The following is an 18825-nucleotide window of genomic DNA, read 5'->3' on the forward strand; positions in this document are numbered from 1 at the left end:
CTGTTCAGAACAAATCGATCGGAATATAATTTTGGTTCCACCCCTGGTTTGAAGCTTGAATTGCAGCATGATAAACAAACATAGGGCTGAAGTCCACTCTAGAGAAAATAAACATTTAGCAGAATTGTCACAGAATTATCTCAAAGGGCTCCATTTTGTAAGCATAGACGAGTGTCAAAAGAAACCATATTAGTGGTGACATTTATTTTAACGGTCAACTTCCACAAGAGGCTGCTGATAATTTATGCACATGCATGTAAATGTTTGATGCACACCAATGTGGCTTTGTTTTCAAAATAAATGTCTCAGCTTATGAAGTGATGCGGTCTGTTAACAGCGCTGCTTTCATTACGTCGTCAAAATGTCACATGGGCCAATGTACTTTTCGAAAAGTGTTGTTTCGCAGTCTAGGTCAGACTTCCGTGCAGACATGCAAGGCAACGGAGCAAGCGACATCTTACAGGTGGTTGAGTGATTATGAAGGGAAAGACTGGGCCATTCAGCTTTGAAGCACAAATAATTATCAAACCCTAGAGACATTGGTGTGTTGGCAAGCGGAGCAGAAGTGTGCAGATATAAGCATGCAACACACACACACACACACACACACACACACACACACACAGGACATGTTGTACCTAAAGAGGTTCTACAAGAAATCCTTGAGAGAGAGTTGTGCAAAGGGGTCCTTTCCTGGTGCTCTGAGAGGACTCTGACTGGAAGGACTAGAAGCTGCCGAGGGCTAGTTCAGAGAGAGAATGACAGGGTGAGGGGAATCGAGGAACGGCTAGAGGGAAATTACAAACAAGAGGGGAGAACCTAGCTACAGATATAAAGGGAGCGGAATGGAGAGAACAGGTTCAGGTCCAGAGTGTAGCGCCCTAACACGGTCAGTGTGGAGGTAAAACCTTACAGCAGATAAATCGTGTCAGAAAAAAAACACGCTTCATAAGATATATTCTCCTAAGGCAGCTACCGTTCTGATTTAGAGCCTACTGAAGAGATGAAAGGAGGATGAGGGTGTTATATCCTATTCTAAATACTATGTTGACATGCCAGGCATCATTCAGAATAATAGCTAAAATGGTACAAGGGTGAATGAAAGCTCGTTCTGAATAGAAATCCCAAAGCGCAGAATTCCTATTGACCTCCAGAATATAATTCCTTCAGTCACTTGCCACATTAAACCATTTACCAGTGATATATGAAATAACCATGTGTATATTACAATACCACTTTTATGGAGAATGAGTTGTGGGGCTGGACAATGCATCCTGCAGATAGATTTTTCATACAGACAACAGGCATACCACCTCAGAGGGTGTTGAAGTTGGCCACAGAGTCAGACTTCATTCTATTGCAAAAGGCAATAGAGAGCATGGTTGGGCTCAAATCCATTTCAAGTCAGCAAGTAAACTGAAATAAACTTGCCAAATTGCAATGGAATCGACTCCATTCTGAAAGATACTAGTTTGAGGACGTGAACAATCTAACCAGGCTCCTCCGAGGGCAGGGAGAGTTTGTAAACGCTCCGGGGGGGGGGGTGAAGTTTCCCCAAGGTACAGATCAAGGATCAGCTTCCCCTCATCTGTTCCTAAACTTAAAGCGGAGATCCGCATTAGGGCGAAACAGCTGAGAATCCAGCAACGTAATATATGATCAATTCTAGTACATACTCTGCTGTTCTATCGCACATGCATTGATGTCAGAAGGAATAAAAACAGTGTTTGAAATAATGTACATGGCAGTTTCACTGCAACGGATTCCTACTTTAGGGCGGAAAATACTAAACTAACCCAAGATCAGCGTCTACGGGGCAACATCACCTTACTGCTTGGCATCTGTTCAGAGAAAAGCTACCAGGGAAGGGAGTAGAATGGAGAGTCCAGTACCTGTGCTCCTGGGGCCGAGCCAAAGGGGTTGGCCGGCCTCATGACTGGTTGGCTGTACATCATAGTGGGCTGGGTCATCATGCCCATGGAACCCATCTGGGGAGGCTGAAGGAAGACAAAGAAAAAATGAAATTGTGAAAATCAAAACGTCAAGAAAGTTCTGCTTGCACCAAATTCTTTACTGCTGAAGAAATGGTGATAACATGAGCAATTCTGTCAATTATTTCAGCGATATATGACGGGTTACATGGTAGTACGATGTCTCAGTTCAAGCACAGTCGCGTTAACAGAACAAAATCATTGTACATGTTGTCCTCGGCTGATTTGACACTGGTTACTGATTAACTATAGTTCAAATATAGCTCCATAATGAGACACGAGCACTGGGATGTAAAAGTTAATGGCTGAATCAGCTCGTCTTGATGCATATCAACAGCTTGCATTGTCAATCATTACAATGTCTTGGTCATTTTTCCATTTGATTCGTCATGGACCTTTTTGCTAGTCTGTGGGTGTAGAAATGAATACCTGTTTTTGCGAACATAGTCTCACAAATTGGTCCTAGTGTCACATTTTCAAAAGCCTAACATAATATTCCCCACCAAGATTCCCTTCCCGATAGAATTTAGAACCCCGGGAAACAGGGTCATGTTCATAACCGCACGCAATGGAAAACTTTTGCAACAGAAAACGAAAATGTGCATTTCTTATTGGACATTAGGGTTTTTCACCAGCAATTTCTAATAACCCATCCAACCGCAAATATAGAAAATGCGCTATAGGATACAGTCAGACTGCAGAACAAAAACATTTTTTACCCCTTTTTTCTCCCCAATTTCGTGGTATCCAATTGGTAGTTACAGTCTTGTCTCATCTCTGCAACCCCCGTACGGACTCGGGAGAGGCGAAGGTCGAGAGCCATGCGTCCTCCGAAACACAACCCAACCTAGCCGCACTGCTTCTTGACAACGCACATCCAACCCGGAAGCCAGCCGCACCAATGTGTCGGAGGAAACACTGTACACCTCTGCGACCTAGTCAGCGTGAACTGCGCCCGGCCCGACACAGGAGTCGCTAGTGCGCGATAGGACAAGGATATCCCTGCCGGCCAAACCCTCCCTAACCCGGACGACGCTGGGCCAATTGTGCGTCGCCCCACGGGCCTCCCGTTCGCGGCCGGCTGCGACAGAGCCTGGGCTCGAACCCAGAATCTCTGGTGGCACAGCTAGCACTGCCTTAGACCACCGGGAGGCCCGTAGAAACATTTTTTGACAGGGGGTGCAGGATTTTGTTTTGCCATTTAAATATATGTTTCTGCTTATAATTTGTACAGTTTATGCTGGTGAAATTTAACATTTTGATCATTGCAAGGAGTTGGCCCTATGGCTTCATTGAAAGCACAGGGTTGGGTGCCTTTCCATCGGAAGATCTAGTCATAAAATGTCAAATAGGGCTGATCTAGGATCAGGCCCCCTCCTGTCCATTCCTTATAATCTAAAAAGGCAAAACTGATCCTACATTGAGATGTTTTATGAACCCGGGCCCTGGAGTGAACCAGAGGCAAATGTATAATCTTAAAAAAAAATAAAAAAATAAAGTAAACCCAGCAAACAATTGTTATTGGTTCAAAGTAAAAGTGGAATTCTCTTTGTCAGCTAAAAATAAGGTTCATAAACATAATTAATGTACTGAGGGAGGCATTCACAAAGCTCCAGAAGTCAGATATGGTTGCACATTCTCAGAAAGATTGAGGCATGGCTGCAATAGCTTGAAAAGAAGATCCACCCCCCCAAAAAAAATACTTACCATTCCATATGCCATCATTCCCGTCGGCGTCGTTGCAGGGAAGGCCATGACAGATGGTGCCTGAGATGACAAGCAAAGATGGTCACTCTCAATAAACCAGGACACTCCGTCACTTTTACCCAAAGTTAGCATATAACCAATTGTAAATAATGACCGTTTTATATTCATGTTTATTTAGTTCATTAATCACTTTAGCAAAATAACAGGTGCAAATGCTTAGTCATTTTGGTCCGTATAGTTCCCTCTCCAGAAACAACCCACCTGAACAAAGTTGTCTTTGTTCATCTCTCAGACAAGCTACAATTGTCTCATTCACATGCAACACTTCAGTCTCATTGCCTGCCTGCTTCCACTTTGGCAAGACTAATGGCACATCTGGGAAACATTTGGCATGCCTGTCCTTATTCCCCCTAGTTTATCCTTAGTGTGTGTTAGGGTGAGAGAGAGAGAGCGAGAGAGCCCTGAAGCAAGAAGCTGTTACTTGCAGGTGCAGAGCTGCTCTTCTGAAAAATACAGAGGGGGGCTTTTATAGAGAAACTACTAGACTCTCAAACAGCCCTCAGAGTAGTAACAAACCCCGATTTGTTTCATCATCACAGGCCTTTCAGTTGAATGAAAAGGCACCCTCGGGAAGGAAATATTTCATTAGCAAATCAACCCATTGAAAAACGGACAGAATGAACAAGTGGACGTATATAAAACATAAATGTGGGTTTCATTACATACTCAGCACTTGTTTCGATAGTCCAACAACCATTTTTCAACTTCTCACATTCATCACAAATGCTTTGCATAAAAGCATACTCGGCAGACAATATAGGCCATGCAAAACGATTGCAGACATTTGCTTGAATAGGAAAATATGGAGGTAATTATCAGGTTCCGGAGAAGCTCACTCTCTGCTACTGCACCTCTGCAATAGTCATCATAGCCCAGCACCTTCTGACATTTCACAACAACACTAAAACACAATGTTGAGAATTTAGGCCAGGGAGTCCACTGTGGAAGCTTAAACCCTGGAACTTGTCCAGGGTGAGGTGAAAAAAAAACAAAAAAGTTAAATGTTGCTTAAAACATTATTTTAAGTATTTGCGTTTTGGAATCCCGTTTTGATCATGTAGCCCAAAAGGTTAACATCTTAATCAAACATAATGCTTACAAATATTGGTGTAGGGCAGTTTGTTTTTTTGGATGTCAAGTATCAGGGAGACGGAACATCCAAACATCCAACAAGACAGCAAAAAAAATGTAAATCTGTATTTCCATTCAAAACAAAGGCCGCTTTTAACGGCTTGGAAGGTGATCGTCATTATTCTTGATGACCAAGGTAACCACCGTAATGATTTTTTTTTTGGTGATCGATTTTACTACCATTAATAACCTTCCACTGAATTATCAGTTAGAATGTGGAAAATCTTAACTCCGGGTTTTCACCAGATACTATTTCTAATGCCCAAACAGAAAGCAGTCATTTTCAATGAAAGGGAGGTGAAGTGCAGAGACTTTTGACGATGCCATCAGAACTTTATGCAAATCATGAGCAGTCGCTTTGCGATAATAACCAAACATGCTGTTTTGCACACTGTTCAGAAGAAACAAGGGAAAAATAATCATAATAATAAATAAAATAAAAATCGAAGAGATGCCTTACGGTAAAGTGATATCTGGGTAAAACATAGCATAAAGCGTGTTAGTTGTAGATCATGCAGCTACCCAAGATGTTACCTCAGTTTCTTGTCCATCCACCCATTGGCCTCGACAGTATCAATAGACAAAGATACCATGGTCTTTCAGCATATTTCCATAACAGTTGTCACTTGATAATAGCTGACTAGGCTTTTGTTGTTGTAAGAATGCTTATTTAACATTCTTATGGAAACACCATACCCACTCACAAACCATTGAAACTTTTTTGGAAACCCTTCACTTGAACCTTCAGTCATGAGCTTGGAGAACACCGTCTTAATAATGACATTTGAAAGTGTTGTGAACAGGCGAGATCAGCTTATGGAAACAGGTCTTGCTAACTTTTACCGAGTTGGAGTGGTCTAGTGGTTAACACCACCACCCTCAAAACATACAAGGGCACACAGTAGCAAAAGGGGTGTTCCTGTTGTAGAAATTCAGATAGTTACAAAATGTTTCACCCTACTAAACCCCGTTGTCATGTTATGACTGTCATGGTGTCACAACAGTTATGTCCTTATTATACAGGTATTATGTGACCCTTAATGCAGGCTCAGAGTAAGGTGTGACCAGAAGTTCAATAAAAAAGACAAAGGAGTATTAAATCAAATGAATAATACATTTTTAAAAATATGTACAGTAGGTGTAACGACGGTCCATGGATGTATTCTTATACACTGCTCAAAAAAATAAAGGGAACACTTAAACAACACAATGTAACTCCAAGTCAATCACACTTCTGTGAAATCAAACTGTCCACTTAGGAAGCAACACTGATTGACAATAAATTTCACATGCTGTTGTGCAAATGGAATAGACAAAAGGTGGAAATTATAGGCAATTAGCAAGACACCCCCAAAAAAGGAGTGATTCTGCAGGTGGTGACCACAGACCACTTCTCAGTTCCTATGCTTCCTGGCTGATGTTTTGGTCACTTTTGAATGCTGGCGGTGCTCTCACTCTAGTGGTAGCATGAGACGGAGTCTACAACCCACACAAGTGGCTCAGGTAGTGCAGTTCATCCAGGATGGCACATCAATGCGAGCTGTGGCAAAAAGGTTTGCTGTGTCTGTCAGCGTAGTGTCCAGAGCATGGAGGCGCTACCAGGAGACAGGCCAGTACATCAGGAGACGTGGAGGAGGCCGTAGGAGGGCAACAACCCAGCAGCAGGACCGCTACCTCCGCCTTTGTGCAAGGAGGAGCAGGAGGAGCACTGCTAGAGCCCTGCAAAATGACCTCCAGCAGGCTACAAATGTGCATGTGTCTGCTCAAACGGTCAGAAACAGACTCCATGAGGGTGGTATGCGGGCCCGACGTCCACAGGTGGGGGTTGTGCTTACAGCCCAACACCGTGCAGGACGTTTGGCATTTGCCAGAGAACACCAAGATTGGCAAATTCGCCACTGGCGCCCTGTGCTCTTCACAGATGAAAGCAGGTTCACACTGAGCACATGAGCACATGTGACAGACGTGACAGAGTCTGAAGACGCCGTGGAGAACATTCTGCTGCCTGCAACATCCTCCAGCATGACCGGTTTGGCGGTGGGTCAGTCATGGTGTGGGGTGGCATTTCTTTGTGGGGCCGCACAGCCCTCCATGTGCTCGCCAGAGGTAGCCTGACTGCCATTAGGTACCGAGATGAGATCCTCAGACCCCTTGTGAGACCATATGCTGACACATGCACATTTGTGGCCTGCTGGAGGTCATTTTGCAGGGCTCTGGCAGTGCTCCTCCTTGCACAAAGGCGGAGGAAGCGGTCCTGCTGCTGGGTTGTTGCCCTCCTACGGCCTCCTCCACGTCTCCTGATGTACTGGCCTGTTTCCTGGTAGCGCCTCCATGCTCTGGAACCTACGTTGACAGACACAGCAAACCTTTTTGCCACAGCTCGCATTGATGTGCCATCCTGGATGAACTGCACTACCTGAGCCACTTGTGTGGGTTGTAGACTCCGTCTCATGCTACCACTAGAGTGAAAGCACCGCCAGCATTCAAAAGTGACCAAAACATCAGCCAGGAAGCATAGGAACAAAGAAGTGGTCTGTGGTCACCACCTGCAGAACCATTCCTTTATTGGGGGTGTCTTGCTAATTGCCTATAATTTCCACCTTTTGTCTATTCCATTTGCACAACAGCATGTGAAATTTGTCATTCAGTGTTGCTTCCTAAGTGGACAGTTTGATTTCACAGAAGTGTGATTGACTTGGAATTACATTGTGTTGTTTAAGTGTTCCCTTTATTTTTTTGAGCAGTGTAGTCTAGAGACATGTCATTAGACCTAGTATAAACCAGCCTTTGGAGAACAAAGGGCTGAGCTGAGGAGGAGAGGTCAGTCATGACAGATCATGCTGTGGCATCGGTGTTAGATTGAGGTCAGCAGGTCGTAAGGCGCCCACGGGGCAGACCGCAGGGCGGGTGATGAGTGACCCGGGCCTCTTGGCCCACAAGTCAGAGAGAAGGCGTGGCTGGGTGAATGTGTGGGGTTAATACCAGGCATGCCAGCTTTGGTCAAAGAGCAGGAAATGGTACGACCATTGAAACTTACGTATTGTGGGAAATGCATTCCGTTCTGTATTTTTTCCCCCAGGAGAACAATTATACAATGCAGCAGACATTTGAGACAGAGATTAGAAAATATTGAAACAACAAAAAAATACACATTCAGTTAACACAGTAAAAACAAATACACGCTAACAAAGGCAGTTGGTGCTTTCTGTCCATATGATCCGTATGCACCAGGAACTTAAACCAAGCAGCATTTGGGTTGGATAAACAATTCCAAAAGCAGATGAGGAAATGGCACATTTCCTTTCATAAATTGTATAATTTATATTGATCAATTCAATCGATTTTTGTGATCAGAACTTTGAAAACTATAAATAATTAAGACAAATACCGAACAAACTTACCATGGTGGCAGGGTTCCATGTGGTAGAGGGAGCAGTCTTTGGTTGCCAATTGTTTCCACCCGTCAACTTCTTCTCACCAGGCTGACTCCAATGAATATCACTAAATTTAAAAAAAAAATGGAAATGTTAATTATTTTTCTTTTAACTGCCACATCAGTATGGGGGAAAAAAAAGAAAAAAGTGATTCCAGTTTAGTTAACATAGCATTCTTACTTTTTTGCCACGCCATTGCCAATTCCCAAATCTGAAAAGGAAAGAGAATGCATTGACAGTTGAGTGCATAGAGCCACTGACTTGACAATGTCCAACAGAGCTGGCACGTGACACGTCATCTGGAAGCTGGTCTGCTAAAAATGTTGAGTATTCATCAATAGCATATGCAGTTGAACATTACAGTAGAGTAGGAGAAAGGCCTAAGGAGCACGTTAAATGATACATACTGCCCACAAGGTTGGCCAAGGACGAGTCCAGGTCGTCGGACACCAGCTTCCCAGGCTGCTGCCCGCTGGGGATTAGCCCCTGGCCGGGCAAGGAGGCCACTGTGGGTTTGAGGATGCCACCTAAAACATTGTTTTAAAAGAAAAGGGGGCAGGGTGGGAGGGAGTGACGGAGGGAAAAAAACAAGGTAGTAAAGGAACGCCAGACGACACAACAATGACACACAACACCAGAGACGAGACAGGTAAGAGGAAATGGTTAACGTGAGCGAAATGGGAAGCGGGTGTCGCATGTGAAAATGACATTTCTGGTGGTCCGGGACTAAGGAGTGTGTAGTCAACTCACCCAGTCATGCATGTGCCATGCAAAAGCCAAGGCCCAAAGTGTGTGTTCCACCCAACGGACAAGGGAGAGAAACAAAAACAACGGTGAGGTCGTGAGCGAAGCGCCCCAGAAACCACACATTACATACGTGTACATTCTCCCCTCTTCACTAACACTTTATTGAGCACCAACGGGCCCTTCGCTGACAAATGCTCCCATCGGTGACGTGCTTATTGACGTCATAGGCACAACTACTCAGGGGCAGTAGTCTATATTAAGAGAGATTGAAATAGTGCCAATACTCATTTCCTAAGCTCTTCCATTTTCCTTAAAGATCATGCAAGATTAGAGAATGTGAAAGGAATAAAATGACTAGATGGACTTTAAAGGAATACTACACTAAAAAAAACGTAAAAATCATGTATTTTACATCCTATGATGGATCATGGAATGTTTTTGCTTTCCAGAAAGTGCTTTATCTTGAAAACATGCAAAAAAAAAAAAGTGGGGGGTTTTATTAACAGCAGAAAAATTGACAAAGTACTAAAATATGTTTTTTTAATGTAGTATTCATTTAAAAAGAGACACTTTAAAGGAATACTATTCTAAATGCATCATACTGGCTGTATTTTGAAAGTTGTACATCTTAAAAACTTGATTGCTTACATGCAAAACATTCTGGGACTATATCAACAACGGAATAATGAAACAAATACCAAAACATAGTTTTTGGGTAGTTTTCCTTTTAAGTGTTATTTTACAGTGTGATGCTGAGGAAAGCACTACCCAGAGTCTTTGGGTTCTATTCATGACAAACTGCCATGTTGCAGGCCCCAGCAGTGCAAGAGTTCAAGTTTTCACTAAAGAAGCTCAAAGGCACCAGAGCAGACCTGAAACCCACCATGTCTCGAATGACAGACAGGTAACTGAAAATAGTGCATATGAATCCCCGAGGGAAGTCTGTGCTTTCCCATCCCCCAAAATATAAAAATAAGATCAAATGAATGCTTCTTTTGGAACACTTCAAAGCAAATCATTCATGCCCATATTTCATGGTGGTAAATTTTCTCAATCATTGACCAAGCACTCACTGCAAGTATTTTTAAGTCATTTCCAAAACATCCAATCCCCAAGCACTGCGATGGCCCATGAGGTGAGTTGCCCCCAGTGGGCAGCAGAGGATGTAGTGCCCATGGGAGAAGCATTATGTTGCCCCTAAACACTGTTCTAAGTTCAGCTTTGTGATTCCCCTCTGATGGTTCAGGTTAGAATTAGGAGAGGGTAAGCTGATCCTAGAGATGTGCCGAAGGGTAACTTTTATGTGAAGCGAGGGAACACTTCAAAGCAAATCATTCATGCCCATATTTCATGGTGGTAAATTGGGAGAGGTAGGGGGATATGTGATCTTTACCAGCCGAGTCCACGTTGTTGCCAAACACAGAGTCAAAGTCGACATTAAGGCCTCTGGCAGTCTGAGGCTGCAGTGTGGGAGATGCTGAGAACCCTGGGTCAGAGGAAACAGAAGAGTGTTGGGGGCTGATATTAGTTGAGGCATTAATCAAGCCATTAGGCTTTCTGGTGCAAAATGGAAGTAATTTATTTCACTTGTTAACTTAAGTAGGATGGTTCCACCATCTTCAGCCATCTTGCAGAAACCCTTCTTGTCCAGTCAAATCTATTCTGTACACCCAAGTTCTCTTTTCAGACCAGAGATAAGACAAGGAGACAGTAGGAATGGCAAGCCCCAAGTACTTACCTCCAAATAGACCAGCTACAGCAGGGGGCTCAGATTGAAAGAGAGGGGTGGTAGGGTAAGATTCTGGCCCACAGAAGGAGTCTGACACACAACCAGAGGCAAGCAGGAAGGATGGACAGCAAAGAGAGGCAGTTTTAGAAGGCACGTTGAGAAACAAGATTAGAAATGAAAAACAAATGAAAAGTATAGCTCCAGAAAAGTGCACAAGAAGATGGTCAAAATGGAAAAGTAAAATCTAGCAGAGCAGTTTGCGAAAAGGAAAGAATTCTTCAAAACGCTTAAACACAAAACCCTAGTACTAAAAGCAAAATGGCAATCAGGAAAGCAACTAGACTAGAGCAAACATGAACCCGGGGTAGGTTCAGGGTCCTAAGTTTCCGTGGTTTCCAGAAAACATAGGTCAGTTGGGTTCCCCATCATAGTACCTGAGATAAACTGCTCTAAAAACAAAATGACAGAAGTCTTATGTTACATTATATGCTATGAACCTACATCGGTGAGCAAACAGAGTCAGCGGCATTCCAAAATCGCCTGTGTCATCACTGCACACAGTCAAACAAAAACAAATAATATACTGTCACAGCAAGTGTTTTAGGTAATGGTGCTAGCAATTGACAAAGACCACACGGTCGAAATGCATCATCTTTTTCAAAATAAAAGCACACCATGAACTTAAAACCTTGTTGGTGTGGTCATTTATGGGAAACGATATCACCTTTCCTTATTTGGAATACCAAAGACCTACAGCAACCCAGATAAGCACCTGATTCCTGAAAAAAACCGTTGGTAGCGCCAGCACATCTAACTACAACATCATATACCCCATGTAAACACAAAATCACACACTCACACAGCTTGAGTTGTAAAAACTAGGACAAAGAAGGCAGAATGGTGCGTGCAGGCTGAATATGACAAATGGGGACAATTTGACAACACCCCATAATAGAGAAATAAAGAAATGTTGTTTACCACCAAACATTTCATGACTGGGTGTCCTAGAACTAACACCATCGGAAGATTCAACAGGTAGATGGACAGCATCAACAACAGGATGTGATAGGAAAGGGTTAAAGTTTGGAATGGAGTCATCGACAGCTTCTGTAGAAGAGAAAGGATCTACACAGGCAAAGGGAACAAACAGAAGAAGAGAGAACCGGGAGGTATTAGTAGAGGACGATGAGTCAGGTCAAACGAAGCATGCAGAAACACAACATAGGGTGCGGCAGAACATAAAACCCATGCCAGAATTACCCAGACAGAATTCTTCATGAACTGAGTTCTCTTATCAAAAATACTCAACGTATCATTGCAAGGAAACAAAACAGCCTTGTTGTCACCCAGAGTCACAATAATTGTATCTAAGCAATATTTGACATGAAGCAGGTTCTTCCATCACATGCATCTCACCCCATAATATGTTTACACCAAAGGCCATATACTAAATTTGTGCACCAGTCCAAAATGGTCACTTCTTCACATGAAACAAACAGAGCCTTAAAAGGGATACTTCGGAATTTTGACAATGAGGCCCTTCATCTACTTCCCTAAAGTAAGATGAACTTGTGGATACCATTTGTATGTATGTGTCCAGAATAAAGGAAGTTTAGTACTTTCGCAAGCCAACGCTAACTAGTGATAGCACAATGACTGGAATAAAACACAAAATAACAACATTTTAGTTGAGGGACACTAAACTTGGTGTATTTGTAAGTGAAAAGGCAAACAGTTAGGTTGGTTTGTATCTAATCATTTCAATCTTATCATTATTTACTTTCCATTGACACAAGACCCTGAATTCCAAAGCACACAACATTACAAGGCACTCAAGATAAAGGTGCCTCTTAATTTGCCACCTCCATCATGAGGTTTAACTACCAATCCCATGAATGATGGACAGAAGGTGTCATAGCAATCAGATGGGGTAAATTAATAACTTGAATAATACTCTGAATGAATATCTGCTCAGTCATGATACAGACCAGCCGGAGTTGCTGACAGTTTGTCTAGCAAACTACCCAACTGATTTAACTGTTGATCGACTTTAGCTGATATTGAGAAGTCTTACTACCCAAATGTTATTTTACCCCTATTTCTATCTTGTCTCATTGCTGCAACTCCTCAACGGGCTCGGGAGGCAAAGGTCGAGTCACGCGTCCACCAAAACATGGCCCGCCAAACCGCGCTTCTTAACACCCGCCTGCTTAACCCAGAAGCCAGCCGCACCAATGTGTCGGAAGAAACACCGTTCTACTGACTACATAGGTCAGCCTGCAGGCACACGGCCTGCCACAAGGAGTCGCTAGAGTGCCGTGAGCGGAGTGAAGCCCCCTTGGCCAAACCCTCACCTAAACCGGAAGACGCTGGGCCAAATTGTGCGCCGCCCTATGGGACTCCCGATCACGGCCGGCTGTAATACAGCCCGGGATCGCACCCGGGTTTATAGTGACGCCTCTAGCACTGCGATGTAGTGCCTTAGACTGCTGCGCCACTCAGGCGGCCTCCCCACTCAATTTCTAATTCAAGTTCACCAATAGCTTTCAGGAGTTGTCAAATACACAAGGTATATCCCCCACCAGCAAACTTACTGAGTTAATAAGCCCTTTAATTAGGCACAGGCTTGCTTGAACATGTATGACTATGATGCATGTACAGGCCTATCACATTAGTTTACACAGAGGAATACAATGAAGAGTGTGTATATGTACAGTATGCTTGTCAATAAGGCTTGTAAAACAGGCGTCCACAGTGTGATGGGAGCTTTCACCTCCCCATGTGTTGGCTGTCGGCAGGCCAGTGGAGATGGGCAGTGCCTGCTGCTGAAACGCAGGCTGCAAGTCCAGCAGGTCGCTCGCCGCCCTGGAAGTGCTTGAGTGGAGAGGAGGAAGAGAAGTGTAAAAGATAAAGATGCATCAGTCTCCCAAAAAGCTAAATCCCCAACTCTTCCGTAGCCTATTCAAAAGGTTTTCATAACGGTCAAGGTAAAAGTTGCATCTAGCAGAGGACGGGGGGGGCTTCCTACCTATTCCTTACTCCCACCCCTCACCTACAAACTTTTTTTTCTCCAAAACAATCCCAAACATTTCAAGCACCCACACTGAAGACAAAGGTTGCAGTCTTGTTTGAGCAGTCGAGCGGGAGAAACAGTAGTCTCTCTGAAAGTCACATGCAATCAATACCCTTTGTACAGCCAGAGGCGCTCCTTGAACAGCTACCCTGATCTGATTCGAACATGGGAATGCAATGCGTTCTAGCGGTGCCGTTAAGCAACAAGCACTCTTGCTATCCACCTTAATGTTGGAGATACAATTATATAATTATTTGTAATGCTTACATTTATGAATGAGATTATTTTTTAGAAGCACATTGACATTCATGCAGCTGTGGCACGACAGATACGTTCCACTGGCATCGGTTTCTTTAGGTGGGCAAAGGCACAGGAAGGAGTGTGTAAGAATAGATGGGCAGGCCTATTAATAGCAATGGAGTGTTTGAATCTATGGTTACATGGCACTGACTGTCTAGTCTGGCTTCTCTTGGAATAGGCCCTGAACTACTGAGCAGTGGCTTGCTAGTGTGGAATGAGGAGGTTTGCTCAGTCTAAATTCAACAACGAGGCTATTATTAATGCCCCACTCAAAGATCTGAAATAACTGGATGGGTAAACAAACGTAAACATTGGGTGCATCCCAAATGGCACCCTATTTCCTATAGGGCTCTGGTCAAAGGTAGTGTACTTTATAGAGAATAGGATGCCATTTGGGACACAAACAAACTCCATAAGGAGTTTTGTTCACATCAGTGCCTTGGCACTATGCACGTAACCTAGTTTTTTGGCCAACTCCGCCACTTTTACATTAATGTGCACTGAACAGAATGGAATTACAATAGTAGACGCGGGTACATAAAACCACTACAGAAAATAGAAAACAGCAACATAGTGTCTTAATAGGGCGTTGGGCCGCCACAAGCCAGAACAGCTTCAATGTGCCTTGACATAGATTATACAAATGTCTGGAACTCCATTGGAGGGATGTGACACCATTCTTCCAGGATAAGTTCCATAATTTGGTGTTTTGTTGATGGAAAACACTGTCTCAGGCACCGCTCCAGAATCTCCCATAAGAGTTAAATTGGGTTTAGATCTGGTGACAGACAACCATGGCATATGGCCAAACTATTCAGTGACCACTTGTGCCCTGTGGATGTGGGCATTGTCATCCTTTGGGGGCATAGCCATGGTAGCCAATATAATGGCCTGCCCAGCATTTTTATGCATGACCCAAAGCACGATGGGATGTTAATTGCAGAAGCACCCGCTTCAATATAATTTGTATGTATCCCTCATTTACTCAAGTGCTTCCATTCATTTTGGCCGTTTCCTGTATATAAAAAGTACTTAGGCCAGCCAGCATGGCATCTATGTATATTTTAAGTAAAGAAACATAACTGAGGGGTTAGGCTGTTTATTGATAAATGACAGTGCTACCAACGTTTATGTACGAGCTGGCAGCAAAGCAACGGCACCAAACTCATCATTTTGCTCAGCACGAGGTTTATTAGCTAGCCGAGTAACTAGAGTTTGTCTGTATGAACTACTAACATTCCTCAGTCTATGCAACTTCACAGCATTTTGCTAGACAGACCCGACAGCTGTTTGAGTTGTTTGAATATCAGCCTCTGCCTTCACTACTCTGCCATGTTGCCTGCTTAGTGACAGACTCTCCTCGCTCCATCAGTTACACTGGGAAGACACTGGTGTTGATGGTCAGAAGGGAGGAGGCAGTGGGGCATAGATATTGGGTAAGGGCTAGGATAGAAAGGGTGCTCTCACCTGTTTGCGAAGCTGGGCGTGGAGAAGAGGTCGATGGCCGGTGCTGTGTTGATGGTCCCACCGTCCATTGACACAGGGGAGGCAGCCGTGGTGGCAGAGAAAGAAGGCCCCTTCTGGAGATCTTTCAGACGCTGCTCCTAAGTGGAACGGGACAAATTCAACAAAACCCAACACCAGGCCTACCTACTAGCCAGATCAAATTAAAATCCAAGCTCTGAAAATGTTATTTTTAAACTTAATTTGGTGGTGGGGAGTCACTGGAATCATCAGCCAATGACTAAGGACCTCATGAGAGCAACTTATGAGCTAAAAAAAAATGTATCTCAAAATGCTGAAAAACCAGAACAGATTAAACCCAGTAGGGTAATAAGCAGAGCAAACAAGGGCACTAGAAGAAAAATGTACCTTTAGCGCTTTTAGGCGAGCCTGCTCTTCCTCCAGAGCTGCCTGTTTTTCCCTCTCGTCCACTTTGGTGAAAGATATGCCCGTGTTGGCCAAAGAGGAGACAGCGTTGGAGAGTGTGCTAGCCCTTGAGAGACAGAATAAGAGGAAGAGAGACAGGGGTCAGCTGGGGGGGGGGGGGGGGGGACTGTTAACCGGCCATTGTCAAAAGTGCTGTGTTGGCAGAAGAAGAGTTCTACAAGCTCAGTAAAAGAAAGTGGCGCATATTTTTACAACTGCACTTTGATAGATGGCTACAATCCCGTGTCCCGTGTGGCTCAGTTGGTAGAGCATGGCGCTTGCAACGCCAGGGTTGTGGGTTCATTTCCCACTGGGGGACCAGGATGAATATGTATGAACTTTCCAATTTGTAAGTCGCTCTGGATAAGAGCGTCTGATAAATGACTTAAATGTACAATAGTAGCAGGAGGTTTGGCATAAAATAGAAAGGATTTCTGCTTGAGAGGGATAATTCAATTTTATAATACAGGTTTTCTGTTTAGAATGGGAGAAGTGTATCAGCACTGATGATCAGTGCACATAATTATAGTGCATTTAAAGACACAAAAAGGAAACAAAAATCAAATGCCCCTGATATTAGCCACAGACAAGTAGGTCTTTATTAACAATGTAGGACTTGCATAAATTGAAGATAAACACTGCAACTGTAGCTCCCGGAGCATTTGTCAATATTTTCAAGGAAACAACTGGCAAAACACTGAAAGGAAAAGCATACATTGGACCACAGTAACAAAACATATTGTTGGGATTGCTGCCCACCAACAAACACTTCAGCTCCAACTCATACCCACTTGCTAAATTTGGTGCCTGAGCAAACAGGCTTTGTCTGACTGGACTGCATTGGACTGGCAAGTGAGCAAAAGGAAGGGAAAAGGACTACCTGCTGGCTGCTGTGGAATCTTTCACCTTCTTCCCTTCTAAAGAAGCCAAATGCTGCTCCAAGGCATCTAAGAGGCTACTGGGGGCCTATTATAAATGGAAAGACACAGTGAGTTCAAAGTTCAGGAAAAAAATATATAAATAACAACCCGGGTAACAGCAGAAGGAAACAAACAAACAGTAAGGATGCTCAGCTATTTCACAACGCACACGAAGAGAACGTACTTGGCTTACAAACACAGAAAGAGAGTGAAATACAGATACTTACACTAACTGTAATCTGAAGATGGAAAGTTAAGGAAAGATACAGAATATAAAGGTGATAATTGTCAGAGATAATACAATAGGTTTTGGGAGAAAGGTACCAACTAACTAAAGGAATAGATCTATTTAAATCCAAAACAGTAAAATACAAAGCACAAAATGAGGGACCTTGTGAAATACTGCTGGTCTTGGTAAAGCACCATCTGAACATGTTCGTAAAAACAATGTTAAACATGTTATTCTAAGATTAGATAAGTAAGTGAGAGATACAGGTAACTGCCAAAATAAAGGAAACCCTTGAGTAAGTGATGTACAAAGTATATTGAAAGCAGGTTCCCAAGTCCCCAAGAACACAAAGGCTATTTTAGGCTTAGGGTTTAGGTTTATGAAAAATATGAGTCTAAAAAATGTTTTGCTTCCCACAAGGACAGTAAAATATTTGCTGTGTGTGTGTGTCTAAGTCACCAGTTCTATCTGAATTTCACCTATCGGATAGGATTAAATGCATAGCAATAGAATGAATACAGTGGACTAATCGTTGTCTTAAATGGGGACTCCCGTTCTATTAATTATATTTCAATGCATTTAATCCTGTAGGCAAAATCCAGATAATTCATTTTTGAAAAACTGGGCCCAGATTGCAACCTAATTGAACACTTATGGGAGATTCTGTAGCGGCGCCTGAGACAGCGTTTTCCACCACCATAAACAAAACACCAACTTATAGAACTTCTTGTGGAAGAAAGGCATCCCATCCCTCCAATAGAGTTCCAGACACTTGTAGAATCTACATCGCATTGACACTGTTCTGCCAACTTGTAACGCCCTATTAAGACACTATGGTGGCGTTCCCTTTATTTTGGCAATTACCTGTAGCTAACCCCATACAAAATGTGTCCCTTTTTGAAAGGTGACATGTAAATGGTATAATAGCATACCGTGTCTATAATTTCCAATATATGCAAAGTGGGGGTATTATTTTCCTCCTAGTTCTTTCATCTCGGCTCTAGCCTACTCGATATAGCCCTTGACAAAGGCAAATGTTAACACCTTTATGTGCTGTATGCAGTGCAAGGTCAGGGGAGAGCGAGTGAGGCCCTGTTCGAATGCAAATAAAGTGCACCCTTCCTTTCTCCCTGCCTTGATCACAGGTCTAGAAGTGATTGGATAGACGAGAGAAAGGATATCAACCCATTGCTATTGCTTTCAGCAATCCAACCAAATCAGATCTGTGATTATCTGAAGGGAGGACGGAAGCATTTTGAAAGTATTCGGACAGAGACCGAGTCTGGCATTTCCTCTATGATGGGGCCACATGCAGTGTGGGTCCAGCAAGCAATGCGTTATAGCTAGAGCTGTGCAAAGGTACAGAAACCTGGAGCAATTTGGAAGGTCTGAAACGGCAGCGTGGTGAGAGTGGTGAGAGCAGTCAGCACACTGAGGTGGGGTTGAAAGTAAAGTCAAGCTAAGGGGTCCAGCAGGGCTCCGTCTCAGACCCCATGCACTTTCAGGCAGAGAGAGGAAAGCGATAAATACTAAAAATAATTTTTTTGGGGAACGCCTTTCAAGATACTCAAGGAC

General features: G+C 43.4%; 1 protein-coding gene across 9 annotated transcripts in view; it reads right to left on the bottom strand.

Moving 5' to 3' along the window:
- Positions 1-18825, bottom strand: part of LOC120031883 (phosphatidylinositol-binding clathrin assembly protein-like) — a 48838-nt gene that overhangs the window by 2801 nt on the left and 27212 nt on the right. For 4 of the 9 annotated variants that reach the window (XM_038977712.1, XM_038977757.1, XM_038977703.1 and 1 more), the window contains 11 exons: positions 16982-17067; positions 16045-16168; positions 15640-15776; positions 13573-13673; positions 10464-10556; positions 8731-8850; positions 8504-8534; positions 8291-8390; positions 7927-7950; positions 3699-3758; positions 1893-1997 (listed from right to left, as the gene is read on the bottom strand). In XM_038977712.1, coding sequence (XP_038833640.1) covers positions 1893-1997; positions 3699-3758; positions 7927-7950; positions 8291-8390; positions 8504-8534; positions 8731-8850; positions 10464-10556; positions 13573-13673; positions 15640-15776; positions 16045-16168; positions 16982-17067 — 981 coding nt within the window. Of the gene's footprint in view, positions 1-638; positions 743-1892; positions 1998-3698; positions 3759-7926; positions 7951-8290; positions 8391-8503; positions 8535-8730; positions 8851-10463; positions 10557-10808; positions 10890-13572; positions 13674-15639; positions 15777-16044; positions 16169-16981; positions 17068-18825 lie in introns of all 9 variants that reach the window. The other 5 variants (XM_038977766.1, XM_038977722.1, XM_038977730.1 and 2 more) reach the window with 5 other exon arrangements.

Source organism: Salvelinus namaycush, chromosome 3 (genome assembly GCF_016432855.1).
Source record: "Salvelinus namaycush isolate Seneca chromosome 3, SaNama_1.0, whole genome shotgun sequence".
Classification (NCBI taxonomy): Eukaryota; Metazoa; Chordata; class Actinopteri; order Salmoniformes; family Salmonidae; genus Salvelinus; species Salvelinus namaycush.